We start from the raw sequence: 18,671 nt of genomic DNA, 5'->3' as shown, positions 1-18,671 counted from the left end.
TCTGCTGGTGCTTTCTGCTGCTTTACTGCTTTTATCTCAACCTAGAGGGTGCTGGTTTCATGCTGGGATGATTTAAAGTGGAGCCACATATTTACTTATTTTCACAAAACAACCTGTGCCAAGGTTATTTAAGTTTATTGTGACTGGAACAGCACGTACCAATCAGAGAGGCTGTGTTGTTACTAACGGATGGAAAGTTGCATCATCTTTGTTGAATCATAATAAGAATACCTCTTAAATATCAAATGAAGTGAAAGCAATCAGTTCGTAATTACAATAGTAGGAACTGTCATTGGAATAGAAATAAATAATAAACATTCCATTATCATACAGTATAATTAACCACAAAGCAGTCCTGTAATGTATTCAAGCACCTACATTTCCTACAGATTGTGTTTATTACTTCAATTTACTTATAATGAAGCGCACACACACAAACACATTCCACAGCCAAAGGAATACCTACATGCTCGCTTTGGATCAATTTGGGCTTCAGTGGAGTGCATGATGGCCGACATACTCAGCTAACCGTCCCTAACCCATTTTCAGGTTCATCTAATATAGATTTTAAAGGCTGATACTGATCATATTTTGTGAATAAATAACTGTATGTAAAAGTAAAATGCCAATGATTTTTTTTCCTTGAACTTGTGTGCAGGTCAAAAGTGCAATCGTTCCTGTAATGGTCGTTGCTGGGGACCCAAAGGGGACCAGTGTCAGAGCTGTAAGTACATTACTGTTACTAACTGAAGACACACCACAGCCTTTTAGTGGCTTGCTCTCAATCACATCTGGTGTAGTTTTAGAAAGGCCTCCAGGTATTTTATGTTTGTATGCACATGTGATTTAAACACACATTTACATGGACTTTTTTGATGGTTTCATTTTTTTTTGTTTATTAATTTCTCCCTTTGCATATGCGCTACTGCCTTGTTCTATCCACACCCATATGTTTTTCAGACGCTAAAAGCAAAACTGAAATTATTAATATACTAACTGTATTGTGAGAAAGCTGGCTTGTTTCAGTATAAGGGTAGTAACTGTGCCTAACTAATGTCCTTGCGACATTTACCTGTGTCAAAGCTTCTAATCAGGCAACTTAAGTGACTTACTGTAGGTCAAGATTGGGAGTTATGTGAATGTTGCCACTAATGTTGTCGAAGTTGCCAAATCATATTTAATGGCCCTGCCTAAAAAAATAAAATCCAAACTGCACTGAATATTTGGTAACTAAAATGCCTTTCATGATAAATCACATAAAATAATTTGTTGAATTTTGTATACATTTTTACTCCACTCAGATGTGTTTTGACAAACACCAACCAGAAGAGTAGCTGATTTCCTGACTATAAAATTAGTTTTATCATATCTGAAGCTTACTGTGGCATCTGCCACTCCAAGATAAGATACAGTTATGATGGTGGTCTTCCCTTTAAAATATGATAATTATTATTAATTAATGTTTTTAAATATTTAAAAAAATGTCTAAAACCCCAATTGAACCTTACAAAAATCAATATCAACGAAAATGATTTACAGACAAGAAAAAAAATATGTAACTGCAGTATCCAAATGAGGAAGAGAGTCTTAAATGCATGGTGTCATAATCCAGCGCAAAATCTATTCCATTAGCCTCCAGGTTGACAGCATGGAATGAAGGTATCTGGCTGATTGCAGTCATTTTTACATAAAATGGAGCATAACGTTAGTCAAGGCAGAGCATGGGAGTTGCGCTTGTATTGGCCAATCAGCTGTTAGCGTTCACCATGATTGGCTCATTCACAGCTGTGTGGCTTGTTACAACACAGCAATCATATTAACGCATAACCTTACACGTTTAACTATTACTCTGACGATCCAACTCATTTGCATTAGCAACAATTTGTTGGAAATAATATTGCTTTTACTTTCCTAATTGAAGGTCTTGTGTGTCTTAGGGCAAAGGAAAAGATGCAATTCTGACACAAATGAACGTATTTAGTACCAGTTTATGTTACTTATCAAATTCATAGTGAGCGAATGCCAGTTTGTACGTTTTCAGGCAGGTTTCAGCCTCGTAAACGGGCCAGCTCTGGACAGGTATTCACAAGCCCATAATGGCTGTGGAAATGCCACCACCTCCAGCACACACACGCACATATCAACACCCAACAAGATCCCTAGACCCTCAACACATCTTCCACAAACCCTCCCGCTGGGACCTCCCATTTCTCACACTAGCTCATGGCAGCTGGGAGAGAGTGTGAGAATGATCCACTACTGAGTCTATCAGCAGGGAGTGGGCATCCATGTTATTCCCTCTCCTTCAGTCATTTTCTTAAACTCTCAATTCTCTGTTAGTGTCTCTCTCTGAGGCTATACCCACTTTGCTTTCTCTGTCTGTTGTACAGTGCACAACACGTACATGTAGAAGAGCAGGTATAAGAGCTGCAAGCCACAGGCCACCAGCTGACTTAAACCAAGGAATAAAATATAATCATTTTACTTTTGCGCCTCCAGGTCCCAACAGGTCCTCTAAACTAAACCACAGAAGAGGTGGCTTATTATTGCCTTGTTCTGGGGCTCCAGCACCAAATGTTTTCTCAGAAGCCTCAAATCTTTTAGGCTTTTAAAATACCTTCAACGTTGTGTAATTTCCCCTCAGTTTCTCTGGACTGAATCAGAAAATGTATGTAGCAAAAGTTCTGTTACTGGGAAAATATTGCCATCTATGGCCTCCCTAGCGTTGTCATGTGGTGTTGTTCTATGCTACTATTACTACCATGCTATTCCCTTAAAACAATCTAATATGATTAAAGTTACTCCAGCATGATGTAACACAAATAGGTTTCAAGATTAGTAATGCAGTTTACACCAAATACCTATGTAGGCCTATGCCACTTACAAGTAGTAATATCATTGTTTGCCTCTTTGGCAAATTATTCATCCTCAACATGTATTGTGTGGCAGTTTCAGAATGATCTGGACAGTTGGAGAATAATTACAAACAAAATCAAAATCAAGAGGATTTTTTGTTTTTTCTCCAAATGATATACAGATTTTAGGCATTTTATTATCAAATGGCTTTATGATCGAATAGAAATAATTCATATAGCAGTCGTAAATGCAAGAAAAAAAATCCCTTCCACCAACACTGAATGTAAATATGTAGGAGGTGGGATGTCTTGTGTCAAAAAGCACGTGCTTTGTCTACCCAGACATTTTATCCAATAAGTTAGCATTACCTATGACCAGACATTCATACAGAGTTAATTTAAGGCATTTCAACAATTAATGCTGGTGTGTTTTGTGGGCACAGACTCTACAGCGCTGGAATTATAAGCCAAAACATAAAGTAATTTATACATGGCCCATGGCCCAACTCTCAAAAACGCCCAAACCATGCTGTTCTTGGCGGTAATTTTGTTACTTACTACCTTTCAGGTGAGGTCAATATGTTGCTAACATCTCATATACTATGAAGTCAGGAAGGGCATCCAGTGTAAAGCCTATGCCAAATTAAATATGCGGACAATCTAATTGTGATATCAGATCGGTCGAGGCACGGGGTACCAACTAGATGGAAATATATGGTCATCTGTGGTGAACCCTAACAGGATCAGCTGAAAGAAGAAGAATATAAACTGCATGAATACACTGTAGTAAATGTATTACTGCTACTACTACTACTATATGTACTAGTTTCTACTATCACTCAAGCTTTGACATGGAGCACACAGAGCACTGAAGGATCTGTTGCACGCTGATAATTAAAGTTTTTGTGTTTGCCGCATTTGATAAGTGAACTAACCAGCAGCATAACCTGCTGAAGACGTGACATTCTATAAGGGGATAACACGAAAGACTGTGAAGTCATCGCCCTTCTCTCTGCAAATGTATCAATCTGTCGCAGATACTAACAATCTGTTTCTACAGATGTCCATTCATCCATTTTTTATCATTGCTCACTCTGTGTCTAACACATCACATCACCATTCCTATGAAGGCACACACACGCAGGGAAGCTTGATCTTTAACATGACCATGTTTGGCGTCTTTTCAGTGGAACAGAACATACACAATATAATTAGTACTGTACCACACACTGACACTCACAACTCCACATAAGAACAGCATGTACATATTCATGCAAACAAAAGAGCACTCAGGCACATTTTTTTCCGTTTCTCCATTAATTCTCCAGTTTGATTGTGCTATCCTCGCCATCAGTTTCCTCCCCTCTTTCCATCACTCTGTGCACGGACCACTTCATCTATGCCTTCCAACCCTGGCATGTCTCATCTTATTTGTTCTGTGGTCGCGATCTCATTAAGATAATGAGAAATGAACTGTTTGACCAGGACCTGTTAACAACACGTCACAGACCGACCCTCGATAAGCCCCGGCCATGTCTGTCTGCCTCCTTTATCCCACCATCTCCATCCTGGATGTCATGATTCATAATTCTGCCTCTCTTTCTACCTCGCAACCTTCAATTATATTGCGCTGAAATACATGGAATGAATAAGTGTGAAAATGTCAAATGAAAGACCACTTTGACCACACCAAAGATGACATTTCGATGATATGGCTGTGGTATGACAGGTTTTAGAGTCTCTAAAAGGATGCAATTGTTTTTGTTTGTATGATAATTTTTTCTAGGAAACGTCACTGATGTTGCCATCGGGACCTGTTGATCCGCAACTATTTGAGTCCTATGTTGACACATTTCCTTACATTTAATTCAATTAAAAATGGACAGTCACTCAAGAAGACGGCTACATTTGCTTCCTATTTTTAACAGATGTAGCCATGTGACTAGTTGACACATCCCTAGTAGATCTAAAACACTGAACGTCTTAAGTCTCTGTTTATTATTCACTACTAGCTATCCCTAGCACTGTTTTCACATTGTCATTGGAACAAATATTGATTGTACCTTTTAGAATCTTTGGAAAATACAGTCACCACATGCTGTATGAATGACACTGAAAGAGATAATTACTAAACATTTCCAGCAATGACGCATACGTTAAATGAATGTATTTCTATGCTACTCAATGTCATCAAATACAATACAGCAGCCTTGTTTGTAATGTGGCGTAGTTAGAAAAGAATGTAGTTAAAATGTGATCACTGATCCAAAAATATATTTTTGTGAAGGGTGGAAAGGCCGGTGCACTGATTACTTTGGGGTATTATGTACTGCAACAAAGTAGATCAGTAAAACTTAAGTTCTGGAGAATGCAGAGAGAAACTGAAGAACTCTTTCTTTGTGTTGACCTCAGTTCAGTGCCTGGCACTGAAGAGAAGCTCTGAGTAGCACTAGATCTTCTCAACACAGCAAAGCTACACGGGGAGATACAAATATCATAAAGTGAATCTGTATCTCTTACACGTATATTAGCTGAATAGCAAGAACAGGGATATTTGGTATTCATGTTTGCATACCTCTTTTTGTTTTTTCCAAAGCAAACATCATAACGGGCACCCTAATTTAACCCAAATTGTTTCAGTATCAAATATGAATCATTTTTAAATCTCTGTTTTAGTCCTTTACAGAGAGCAGTGGCTACTCAGCTTGACTTTATAGGTTCCAATGGATTCCAATGATGACTAGTTCCAATAATGCCAGTGAAGGCAAAAAAAAGTAAGCTTGCGGTTTTCCCAAGAACCGCTCATGCAAACAACGCCACTTAAAAAAAATGCGCTTCTTTGGATCTTGAGCATAACACTTGCCATGACATAGTTGCGTTGCAGTCCGCCAAGTTCGGATGACATGCTGGACCACAGAGCCCCGAAGCTCCGCCCTGCTGCTGCACAGAGCGCTGTGTGCTTTTTTTATTCCAAGTTTGTACATATTGGAACGTGTCTCTTTTCCAAATTGCACAAATTTGAAAAAGCACTCCATGGGGTCCCCAGCAATACACCCACCAAGTGTGAAGTAGAGCGGATCAGCTGGTCCCCGAGATATGTGAAGAACACAAGGACATACAGTCAGAAAGAGATTCCTTGCTTTATAATTAGATATGAAATCAAGCTGACTGCAAGAAGAAAACTTTAACTTTAACCAATGCATTTGATCAATATTGTATAGACATTCCCTATCTCATGCTAAAATCAGGTTTTATTGAAAATGAAAAGAGGATTTTAACAATTTTATATCATAAAAAAGAGAAGGTCTGTGACTCAAACAGTGCGTACGTTTGTGTAGATTCTAAGATAATGTTGTCTAGTTATAGAAGTGTAGTTTCCATTGCAAAAAATTCCAAATTCATTTATGAAGCTCTTTTGGAAACCAGATGTGAAAAAGCACATTTTAACTCATTTAAATGCGAACTGAAAGGCAGTGGTTCCTGTGACTGATGCTGCTGTCCACAACCTGCACAAATGGAAGCTTCCAGGCATATTTTATGAGATGGATTCCTTTTGTATTTGTCGTCGCCAGCATGTTTTTTTTTTTTTTATTCCTAAAGTGTAAGTTTAAAGCCAAATTGATCAACAGTGTTGCGTCTCTTGCCTGGCAAGGTCATTTATTTGACAAAGTGTCTTTTGAGTAAAGTAGGCCATTTCATTTTAGCCCAAGCACTGTTAATGGAATGCCACTGATGGTACGTAAAGCAAAGAGTGAAGTGCGTGTGTGTGTGTGTGTGTGTGTGTGTGTGTGTGTGTGTGTGTGTGTGTGTGTGTGTGTGTGTGTGTGTGTGTGTGTGTGTGTGTTGTATCAATCACTGTGATAATATCTCGTCACCACAGCACCCAAAGGGAAACACAGCACACATAAAATAAATTATGTGCATCCACACACACACACACACAAATACATGCACATTAACACTCCAGCATTGTACGCTAACATTGCTACTTTTCCCACAAAAGAGTAATGTGACAACTATTTCAATCTGAGTTATAATATCTGTAACTAATTTACTTTTACCTTTATTACCAAATCTGAAGGAAGCTAGTTTATGTAAAAAATACATTCTATTTTTCTATTATTTAATTTATTTTATACACTCAAGGAAGCAAGAAAGTTAGAAATCAGCGCATGTTGGTTTTCCTCAGAAAAAAAAATGCATCTAGAATTTTCAAGCAGAATGTAATTTGATGGAGGTATAAATTTAAAAGTTCTGTCATAAATGACTGACCATTGAGTGACAATTCCAACACTGGTGTGAACTTTGTTCTACTACTTAGTTTCCCCGATGGTAGATACAACATGATAAAGTGCCCTCAAGGGTGCCCCTGCAGTGGAAGAGTGTTTTGCAGTGCCTTGTAAGTATAGGCTCCCCTACAAGCTAGAAGGATTTCTTGGCGCCAGTGCGCCACCTCATGCAGCTGGTGTCCTTTATATTTTGTCAGCTTGACAGCCTGAGTCGTGAAAGGACAGTAGTACACTGAGTCAGATAGGAATCACTATGTCTTTGTCATATCCAGCTGGAGACCCTCAGAGGAGCATGCAGGGAGACGAACACTTGATTAAAGATAGCTAGTAGGTGGCAGTGATACTGGCTTCACTTGAACTTGCCCGCGCACTGAAACGCACACATGCATACGTTTTACCAGACTGTTGCAATGCAAATGTTAGACTAACAGACTGGCCATCCAGCAGTGTATCCAGTATCTAGACATAGAAGAATACGATTGATTAGAAACATTAATAACAGACATTTAAAGTTGCCACTAACCATGTGAACTGGTTGACTTGTTATATGATTCGTCTTTTCTCTTCTTTTCTATATCTGTCACTCCACAGTAACTAAGACAGTATGTGCTGAGCAGTGTGACGGCCGTTGCTTTGGTCCCTATGTTAGTGACTGCTGCCATCGTGAGTGTGCAGGTGGCTGCTATGGACCGAAGGACACAGACTGCTTTGTAAGTGAACACACACACACACACACACACACACATTTAATTTATAAACAAATTACAAATTGAGTTGTTTACATGGTAATATAATACCCACCCCCAAAAAAAACGACCATTAATTTCCTGTTTTTCACAAACCTGACACACGTTCCTCGCGACTTTGATTAAAGGATATTTTGAAAAGGTTTTATTCCTCTCCAGACATTTGTGTTAAAATGCCACTTGTATGGCAAATATCATTAAATGACATTTCATTCCCAATTGTACCTGGCATGAGTGTCATTTTTAAATACAGACTTCACCAGCCTCTTCTCCGTTTTCGCTCTCAGGCGGGTGCTTTATCAGTTTTATTTTCAACCCTCTACATGTGAAGCTCGTTTATGTTGTTGTAATTCAGCGCACATCACTTTTTTGGCTTCTCGATTCTTCACACTTCATCTTTTATTACATGCGAGAATGGAATACTCAGGAAGTCATTTGGACTTTGCCTTTACCGATCCCAGCTGATTTTGGGGCGAATGCAGGGTTCACCCTGGACAGGTCCCAAGACTATCGCAGAGCTGACAGATAGAGACAGACAACCTTTCACACTTACGGGCAATTTAGAGTCATCAATCAACCTAAGCTCTTCTTTGGACTGAGGGAGGAAGCCGGAGAACTCAGAAAGAGACCACGCTGACACGGGGAGACATGCAAACTCCAACCTGGGAATCGAACCCGCGCCCCTCTTGCTGTGAGGCGACACCACTGTGCAGCCCTAAGTCTCAATTTGTAATCTAATTTATTGATTTTCTGAAGACCTAAGAGCTTATCTCCAGAGCATTATGAACCACACTCGATTAATTGGGTTTATCTTGTCGACTAAACTTGCACTGTACAGTAAATTAACTACACATTTTAACACTCTCCTTTGTCTCTCTTTTTCTCTGTCATTGTGTATTTTTCCTTGACTGACACTTAATGTTGTTAAAGAATCAGGAATGAATGAACGAACCAAGAACAAATTTTTGAACTACGTTCCAATTGAGAGAGCAAAGACCCCTGTTGACATATCAAATTTGTTAAGGGGCGTAAAGGAGTAAACACAAACTCTATGGCTCAGTACATACCTCAGTTGTTTTGTTTGGACTGTTTTCAGAACATTTGAAGTGAAAAATTAAAAGAGAAACAGAAGATAAAAATTGCTGTTTATTTTGGGAAAATGTATTGGCTCATTGATCATAAGTCTTACTAGAAAAGTGCTCTCAGTAGAGTGCAAATCTTTTCCAGGTGAGTTTGCAACGTTCACTGTCGGCCTATCGGACGCACCTTTCACTTGGGTGTTTTTGCAGTGTTTATTCATGAGCAAACTGTAACCTACACTGTACATTACAGCCATAAGACAACTTCACTGCTCATCTTTCCCTCTGCTCCGGTCACCAACACCTGTCTGCCCTGAGCGCAGCCATGGTCTCCCTCGCTAAACCACACACTCACTTTGCGATCACGCTATGCACTGCCCGTATAGGCCTCCTTTCAACATTGGAAGGGGACACATAAAGTGGAGGGTCTGGATGTTCTCCTCCAGGGAAATTCTTAGCGTCAAACTTCTGCATTTTCTGCATTCTGGTGAATTTGTATGCACTGATTTATAGTGGAAATGTTTTTATTTTTGGTAAGAAAATAAAAAATGTAGTGGAATATAATGCAATAATGCAAATATAATGGAGGGACCACAATGCGCCCCACGCACACTGCCTTCCCCAGTCACCTCGCCATCACAAATAGCTGCCTAATTGATCTGTGTCAGTTTCAAGCTGTTTCAGTTCACTTAGATGTAGAGAGTCAGTGGGGTTTTCAGGAAATAATGACCGAGGTCCGGACCTTGGCGACATCATAACTGGCTACGGCCAAGCTTGTCAGGTTTCACAAAACGACAGACAAGAACCCAATAGCACGACACAGAAAACAGTTCAGGTGTAGAAACAGGGTTTAATAATCAGCAGAGGTCAAACCAGGTAGTAACCAGCGTAGCAAACAAATCCAGTGGGAGCAGGCAAAAGGGAAGGTCCAAAGTCCAAAAAGGCAGGTCAATACACGAACGATCAGAATCAGAATGATAGGCTGCTGGATAGCAAGGGAAACACACTAGACAATCTGGCAAAGAACTGAGGGAAATGGACCGGTACATATACACTGAGGGGCTGATTGCTGATGAGGAGCAGGTGAGTATGGAGGTGGGGCAGGCCAGGTGAAATGAAATCAGCAATTAGTGCAGAGCAGGAGGGATTGGCAGATTCTGAAATGACATGAGAGTTAGTGTGTCAAAACAGGAGACAGACAAATGAAAAACTAAAGCCTGGCTGAAGTTGTGACAAAGCTGTTCACACAGTGTGTATCTGTTAACTCTAAAGGTAATTTGCGAACAAGTTAGCTCAAATATTGATATAGGGACAATTCTTGGACATGTCCCTGCTGTCCATATGCAAAGGTATCCCCGTGTATTGATGGAAAAATCAGGCATACTGATGGATTTACCTTTGCGTGCAAATCTGGACAGAATCAATTCCTAACCCCTCGCTGAAACAATTATTCAAAGCTGAGGCAGTTGATGATTACTTGTGGCTACTTTCGGCCGGTTAAGAGGAGTGTACAGTCAATGACGGTATCAATAAATAGTTTTTTTAACCAATGTTCAACCACGAGATGATATTGAGCATACACTCATAAATGTGCACAAAATAAATAAGTTGATGAGTCCTGTATGCGAGATTAGCTTTGGACAGACAGACACAGCCTACTCTCACACAAACATTTCACAACCAAACACATGATCCCCTCCAGGGTCATGCCTGGTGGAGATACATATTTAGTTAGAGTTCCAATGTTGGCATATAGATAAGAAGACAGTCAAATGTCTCAGTTATACTTCTATCTTTACCACAAAAGGTTCTAATCTGCCCATTCCCAATATTGTAATTTAAAATGTCTGTCAAGAAGAGTGCAGCATATACTGTTATAATTAACTTAACTTGACCATTGTAAGTAGACGTACCCTTTAAGATTTGACAGTTTAATTAAGCTTAATTAAAGCTTTGCTTTACCTGTGTCAATACACAGTTTTTGCTGACCCACCAGCCTTAGTTCACATTTTCTCACATTGGCCAAAGACATATTTTAGGACCAGATACCTGCCGGAAAAGGCAAATTTGTCCAGGTGGCAATTTCATTGGGTGCATGCAGATTATTTTCTGTCTACAATATGATTCAGTAATGTAATCTCTGGCCATGGCCCTCTACTGTATGCATGTTACAGTACCACAGGGATACATGAGAGATTTATTTTTTGGCTGAAATGACCTTTTAAGTAAAGAATCTAAATAGTTGTTCCACCACCATGTGTGATCTGTGTGTGTGTGTGTGTGTGTGTGTGTGTGTGTGTGTGTGTGTGTGTGTGTGTGTGTGTGTGTGTGTGTGTGTGTGTGCTTGCAGGCCTGCACCAACTTCAATGACAGTGGGGCCTGTGTGACCCAGTGCCCCCAGCCCTTTGTCTACAACCCCACCACCTTCCAACTGGAACACAACCCCAGGGCAAAGTACACCTATGGAGCCTTCTGTGTCAAGAAGTGTCCTCGTAAGTCTTACCACCTAGACACACACACACACACACACACCTGCTTTACTAGTATACTTGTGATGATGTTATACTGATTCCACAATGTCACCAGTCCAAACCCTTTCTTGGCAACCCTAACCTAAAAAGTATTCCAATCGTAACCAAAGCCTTAAAAAGATTTATTTCCAAGATATGATTATCTTTGCCACTTTGAATTTGTGATCCTAAAACCCAATACAATTTTCACCATGACTTATTTCCTCATATACCCAAAAGTCTCAGTTTCGTGCTGCGAGATAATACTGTTCAATGCACTTTGCAGAGCTCCTGCCACACTGATGACTCAATAAAGAATTTTGATGATAGAAAGTAAACAGTTGGTTAATGCTGATACTTTTCCTTCGGCAAATACATGTGTGACATTGAGGTAAAGTTAAATAAATTCAGAAAAGACATTGAATCCCACCCATTAATGCTGTCTCTGAGGATTAAGGACGCTTGGGTAGTTGAAACACGAGCATGGTATAGAAAACAACTAAAATGCTGAAAATGCACATGTATTACTGCACATCTGTCAAAATAAGCCATTATATTATATTTGCATAATGCCAGTATAATACTTATCTCTTAGCAAAGATCATAACTGTGCATACACAAAGACACACACACACATCATGTGCATTTTCATAGACTGAATTTTATGGACTATACACACATGCATACAGAGTGCATTGACAGCAGCCAGTACAGTTATGCTCTTTAAATGCTGTATTTGCATTTGAACACTGGGAGATAAGATTTAGAACAGCCATTAAAAACATGAGACGCTTGAATCATATTTACTTTTTAAGTCTCTTATAACCTTATAATTTTTGCTGGTATGTCATATATACAAAACAAATAATATGGAAATACAGCTTGTTTTAAGTTTTTCGACGAGTGTGTGTGCGTGTGTGAGAGAGAGTGTTCTCTTGTATGCCTATCTTTGTGAGGATCACTTTGAGTTTTAGACCTCGGGAATGAGGACATTGTTGCTGGTCTTCATTTCTACAAAAGGCTATTTAAGTTCATCCAAACTCCCCCATGGGTGATTTAGGTTGAGATGTGTTGCCTGTCTAGATACTCGCCATGTTTCACCTAAACTATGGCACAAGGCTTGGCCATTGTCACTGAAGAGGCAATGCAAGGCTGTCTCCATTATAGATACAAGGACCCAGGTGCTGACTACTTGCTCCCTGTAGCAAAGCTATTCTGTAGTTTGCAGGTGACACCTGTGTGGTCCATTTGCTCAATACCTAACAATTGCTTATTGCATTGGGCTATGGCTCTTTAAAGAATAACAAGACCACTGGTTTGATCATCATATCTGATCTTACTTCTTTGTGACATTGTAAGTCTTGGTATTGCTCCTTTGTTCTGTGACCACTACCCAGCTAACCATCAACTGCTCACCATGCCCACAGTTAATTGTGGACACCCCACAATGTTCCCAACAGCAGTGAAAAGGCCAACCAGTGGGAGGGTAGTGGAACTTTTAACCATTTAAATGTTAAGTGCAAAGAAAGTAAGTCCCTTAGGGCTGCAGTAAAAACAGTGTAAGTCATGGTTGTGTGCATATGTCAAGGCTTGTTCAAAGGGTAGCAAAAAATGTAATATGTATTTTCTTTTTTTGAATATTGTTTTCTCGTATTTGTTCATATGTGAACAAGGAAACAATGTTGCATGGAAACAATGATAGCAGTATGCATTTCTCCAAACCACGGATACAATGAATATGAACGTTTTTGCATTCGCCAGAACAAGGGACACAGTACAACAAGTGACAGCCAGAACAAGTGTTGTAGTATGTTGAGCAACCGTTATTGAAAGTTACGTGGTATGAAAGCTAAGTGGTATGATAGTGAGTAGGTGAAGCAAAAATATATATTTTTTATTATTAAGCATGAATTTCGTAAAATATGTAAGTTGTAAGCTAAAACAATCCAAACATGAATGTTTTATCCGTTAATGCTATTCTGGAGAGTGTAAGTGAATGAAAGTGACTTTCAACACTTTGTTCTGTGATTTCTTACACTAAGTGCCACTTATTTTACTGGATGTTCCTGTGTGACTAACAGCAGCCATCTGTATTTGACATTTACGATGAATTGTTTTTCAGATAACTTCGTGGTGGACCATAGCTCCTGTGTGAGAGCGTGCCCCAGTAACAAGATGGAGGTGGAGGAGAACCGCATTAAGATGTGCATTCCTTGCACTGACATCTGCCCGAAAGGTAAACCACAAACAGATGTTAATCGGTCTAGGGTCCAAAAGGTTAATATATTTATTCTTCAGTAATTTATTAAGTTCACATTTATTTAGCCATTTATGAAGTTGTTAAAGTATAGAATTATTGGTTATCTATCACTGGTAATATCAGGCATGCAAAGAGTGTGTGTGTGTGTGTGTGTGTGTGTGTGTGTGTGTGTGTGTGTGTGTGTATAGCATCTGAACATCAATAAATCATTACCACATTCCTTTTGGGCGATTGAAATTAAGTTTTATTTTTGTTAAATTTAAAAACGTCACTGATATGAGACTTGCAGCTGCATCATCCAAGGACACATTCTTACAAATAACTTTTGTATAAATCCAAAAACAATGCTGCCATTGCATACCTTTATATCGCAATTGTTTTATCATGTGGGCATTAGAAAGACATGTAATCAAACTAATGCATTTTTCTTTCTCACTTTGTGTTCCAGCGTGTGATGGCATCGGTACAGCCAGCCTACAGACAGCTCAGACAGTGGACTCCAGCAACATCGACAAGTTTGTCAACTGCACCAAAATCAATGGCAACCTGGTGTTCCTTATCACCGGGATCAAGGGGTGAGAGTTTAGAACATTTATCTTATCAGAATGTTAACAGAAGGGGCGGAATAGTTGAACTATTATCACGTTTTGATAGTTCATGTCCTTTCTTAAGAGTATAGGTTTAAATTAAGGAAGACTTAGATTGACAATGTTAAAATGGAATATGTTAATCAATATGATTAAACTAAATCTGAATTTGAATTATTTAAAGTCAATATTGGGATAAGATATAAAATCCATATTTCTAGCTGAAAATATACTTGTGTTTTTAGCAATATTCTTTTTATTCTCAGCTCAATCAACACCTCAGCAAATGCATTCTGCATGAATACCTTTGGGACCAAATATATTGCAAATATTCATGGTTAGATGTGTTTTTTTCACATCCACTTTTAATGTAAATTGCTCGAGATAAGAGTGTCACGTTAAAGTCCAGTTTTTTAAATGTAGGCCGGGTGTTAATTGTCTGAATGTATAAATAATGTTACCAGTGTCAGTGATGGCAAGTGGGAAATGAGTATGCTGAAAGTGCCTTGAGGGTAAGAAGAGAGCCAGTAAATGTATAAGCTCATATATTACTCTATGGAGCTTAAAGAAATGTTGCATGTGTAGAAGTACGATAGAAGACACACTCCACAGCTAACATGTCTTACTGATTTGATCAGAGATTCTTAATTGTACTGTTCTATATCTGGGTGAGCGCAGGTCATTTGTCATTGCTGTGATTAAGAAGCACGTGGCTTATCGATATAGTTTAATTTTTAAATTTTCTGTTTTTGTTTGTGTTATTCTGATCTACATTCATCATTCAAAGGGATGTGTATCACAACATTGAAGCTTTGGACCCAGAAAAACTCAATGTATTCCGCACCGTTCGGGAGATCACAGGTGAGGAATATCACTTGCACAGCATACATCTCTGCACATACATACAAATTAATAAGCAAACAAAAAAAAAAGTGCTCTTCCCTTTATCCCTGCTTTTTGCGCTTTTGTGCCACATATAGTGTGCATATATGTAATGCTTGTGTGTATCTGTTTGTGTATTTGCTCAAGTCTGCCTCCCCTCCTCCCCCTGAGACTATCCACACCAAGGACAGACATTGCAGCATAAGATGAATATCAGATGAGTCTTTCATCTCCTCTGTCTCTCTACTCCTTCTCCCTCGGGGAGTCCCTAGCCTTGAGTCCCCACAGCCCCAGCTCTCCCTTCACGCACATGAAGAAAAGATCCAGAACATGTGGTGCGCATCGTTAATCCTCTAGCTCCCCTATGACATCACTACTTCTTAGCTGCATGTATACTGTCATTTCTACAGCCCAGACATTTAACAATGCCATCTGAAAATAACCTTGTATCTCCGATGTGACACTCCCTGATGAAATTAAATATTGTTGGTGACATTTTTGAGTTATTAACAGGGGGTTACATAAAGCATGAGCTTTATGAAACAGTATCCCACTTTCTCCTTTAAGGTGCTAAATAATGAGATTGGGAGTTTTTCAATTGTCTCTCAACGGCTCTCAAGATGGCGACGGCTGAGCTGGCGTTTGGCAGCTAACAGCGCTAACAGTGCAAGCAATGGCAAAAGTAATAAAGAGCTAACACTGTTTTACCTGAGAGGGAACCGGGGGGGGGGGGGGGGGGGGGGGGGGGGGGGGGGGGGTGTTGCTATGCTTCCGTGACAACGTCGTGTGAGTACAGTACAGATTAGCGACCGTGAGCTAGTCAGTGGGGCACTCTCACATGCACTCTCACATGCACTCTCACATGCACTAAAAGGATGTGCAGCCGGACCTATGTCAACAAAACAGGGAGAAGCTCAGATAAAAACACACACAGAGGGAGCGCCTTCATTCTCTCCGGTAGATATTATTCCACATGATTTTGCAGCAAATAGTTTTTTGAATATTGAATTAATTACCTTTAAAAATACACATTTTTTTTTATGTCTGATGCAGTAGGATTACATTTATTGTATTTTGGTAGTACAAAGCATCTTTGGAAGACACATTAAAATAATATTTATATCATATGTCACTTCCTTAGCAACTGATGGTAATCAAATATGAATATATCTGAAGGCAATTATTCTTTGAATGCAATATATGGAGTAATAATTGCATAACATGAAGTGCCAGGATAACTGTAGTGATATTGGCTGATTGTTGTTTTCCTATCAGCTCAGTAATACTGGGCCCTGTTGCAGAAAGCCAGTTTAGTGAAAAGTCAGAGTTAGTTAACCCTGAGATGAGGGGAAACACTAGATTTTAATTGTTTGCCCTCAAATGCAAATATTACACAGCATCAAGTCACACATTGCTCAATATCTCTGCATGTACTGATTTTTGTGAGTGTAAGTTACATATGTATATAACTATAAATAATGCTGCAACTCTGTGCACAGAGTTAATGTCGGCTGGAGGTAATTTGTTCAATTGTGCAGAAGCAGAATGTAGTTTGAAAGGGAGTTTTTGAAATTGGCTGTGTGTAATCTCAACGTGTTTTTAACAGCATTTCAGTGAAAGTGTTTAAATTTACTACAGTTGTTGAAGAAATAATCTGGTTTGTTGTTGTTCAGGACCAAATAAAGTAGTTCAGGCAGGAGTGAGCCAACTACAACTTCTTTCTCAGAAATGCCCAGATTTTATTGATGTTCTTAGTATCTTTCTTTCGTGGAAAAAAACAAACAACTGACCACCGACGTCAATGATCTGAGCTAATCTGTTGACCTATTTAAAGGTCAGCCCCTGAATCACATCCACTTGGTTTGTGTTTCCAGCAAGTTGTGATAAATTGGTCAACAACAGATCGATCCTTTTACAACAAGCACAAGTTGAAGGATTAAAAGAGGAAAAACAAAAGGAAAGAGAATAGACAGGAACAGAAGGAAAAAAAAATCTACTGAAATATAGCAATCACACAACGAGTTGACAAAACAAACACCCAAACCTATCTATTATTGTGTGGGGTAAGAAACCATTGAATACAACTAGATTGGCCTTGGTCCATGGTTGACTGTGCAATAGGTGGAAGGCAGAACATATTCAAATGGATTTAAACTTAAATATGAACAGTCAGCAATCTCAGTCATGAATTTAGTAATTAGCGGAGGTCTTATAGATCACACGTTGGTTTCAGATTGAAAGCTCAGAATGTTTTCATTCTGCTTTTCAAGTAGCCACACAAATCCGGTCCTGAGTGCATTTGAAACTGATACAAATCTGAATAAAACTCTTGAAGAATGAAAGTAGTTGCAATAATGTATGAACTACTATAATTTGCAAAAAAAACATTTTTTTTTTTTTTTTGGCAGTTTGAGAGCAGGTGATGGGGATAACCCATTGGCCAAACCCAATGTAGTCCAAGATGTTTGTGAGCTCAGCTTGTCATCTCTCCAAGCTGTCAAGAGAACATGACTTCTGACAGAGGCAGCCAACCTGCCTCAGTGACCCCAAGGTCACCACTGGCATTGCTCTAGCTTTCAAATGAGCTGGGAAGGAGGATAGCTCTCCTGCTACTCAACAGCACGCACATCTCTCTCTTCTCAATTATTTCCTTTTCCTTCTTTCTTTCTTCCTTTCTTTTTTTTGTTTTTTTAAATGAGTCTTGCTTTGCTTTTTGCAGCATCTTCAAAGACATAGCACCAGTTCAGGTTTCACCCAAAGAGTGGGCAATCAACTCACGCAGATTAGCGTGGGTAAGTGGGTTTCTCAGTGCGGTGGCTCGGATGTAATCGCCTCAATTCAAGCACTCTTAACCTTTGCTTGTGAGCCCATGGCCTTTTTTCTAAATGGCTCCATGCTGTAATTTGTTGTGTGCGTTGTTGTGCCACTGATGAGGCTCTCAGCAGAACATGAACCCCTGCTAAGTGATCTTTTGACTTTGCTTTTTCTGCATCCATTGGCAGAGAAGGTAAAGGCAATTAAACATGGATGAGGCTAAATGCAATTTTCCCATTAAGTCTAGATAAATGTCCATACAATACATGTATGACTCTCTGGAATACTTCAGCATATCCTTTCTGCCAGTGGAATGCAAAGTGTGTCAAATGTATTGATGTATTCTTTTTAAGCATTAGGTTGGCTGTTTTTCTGTGCTTTCTTGTTGTAAACAAATCCCACGAGAAGACCAAAACTAGCAATCCTGACTTCCCAACCCTGCCTGCTTCACACTAAGCCCATAATAAAAGAACATGTCACCCAGGACAACAACGCAGCTCACTGATGTGTTTTTGGATAACAGTGGAGGTCTGTTACACAGATAAATAAGATGCATCAGACTACACGGACAAACCTGTTGGAATCGAATGTGAAAAATATAGAATAGCATCTGACTTTCTCTTGAACTCCAAAACAATAGCTTTACCAA

At 39.3% G+C, this 18,671-nt stretch overlaps 1 protein-coding gene across 1 annotated transcript in view; it reads left to right on the top strand.

The window, feature by feature from the left end:
- Positions 1-18,671, top strand: part of LOC137889938 (receptor tyrosine-protein kinase erbB-4-like) — a 286,634-nt gene that overhangs the window by 190,064 nt on the left and 77,899 nt on the right. Inside the window, exons 5-10 of the mRNA XM_068733985.1 lie at positions 659-724; positions 7,736-7,854; positions 11,320-11,461; positions 13,602-13,715; positions 14,188-14,314; positions 15,114-15,305. Of these exons, the coding sequence (XP_068590086.1) occupies positions 659-724; positions 7,736-7,854; positions 11,320-11,461; positions 13,602-13,715; positions 14,188-14,314; positions 15,114-15,305 (760 nt within the window). The remainder of the gene's footprint in view (positions 1-658; positions 725-7,735; positions 7,855-11,319; positions 11,462-13,601; positions 13,716-14,187; positions 14,315-15,113; positions 15,306-18,671) is intronic.

This window comes from Cebidichthys violaceus, unplaced genomic scaffold (genome assembly GCF_023349555.1).
Source record: "Cebidichthys violaceus isolate CVI_PGR_0920_01 unplaced genomic scaffold, fCebVio1.0.p SCAF_11, whole genome shotgun sequence".
Classification (NCBI taxonomy): domain Eukaryota; kingdom Metazoa; phylum Chordata; class Actinopteri; order Perciformes; family Stichaeidae; genus Cebidichthys; species Cebidichthys violaceus.
This window is presented reverse-complemented; position numbering and strand designations above follow the sequence as displayed.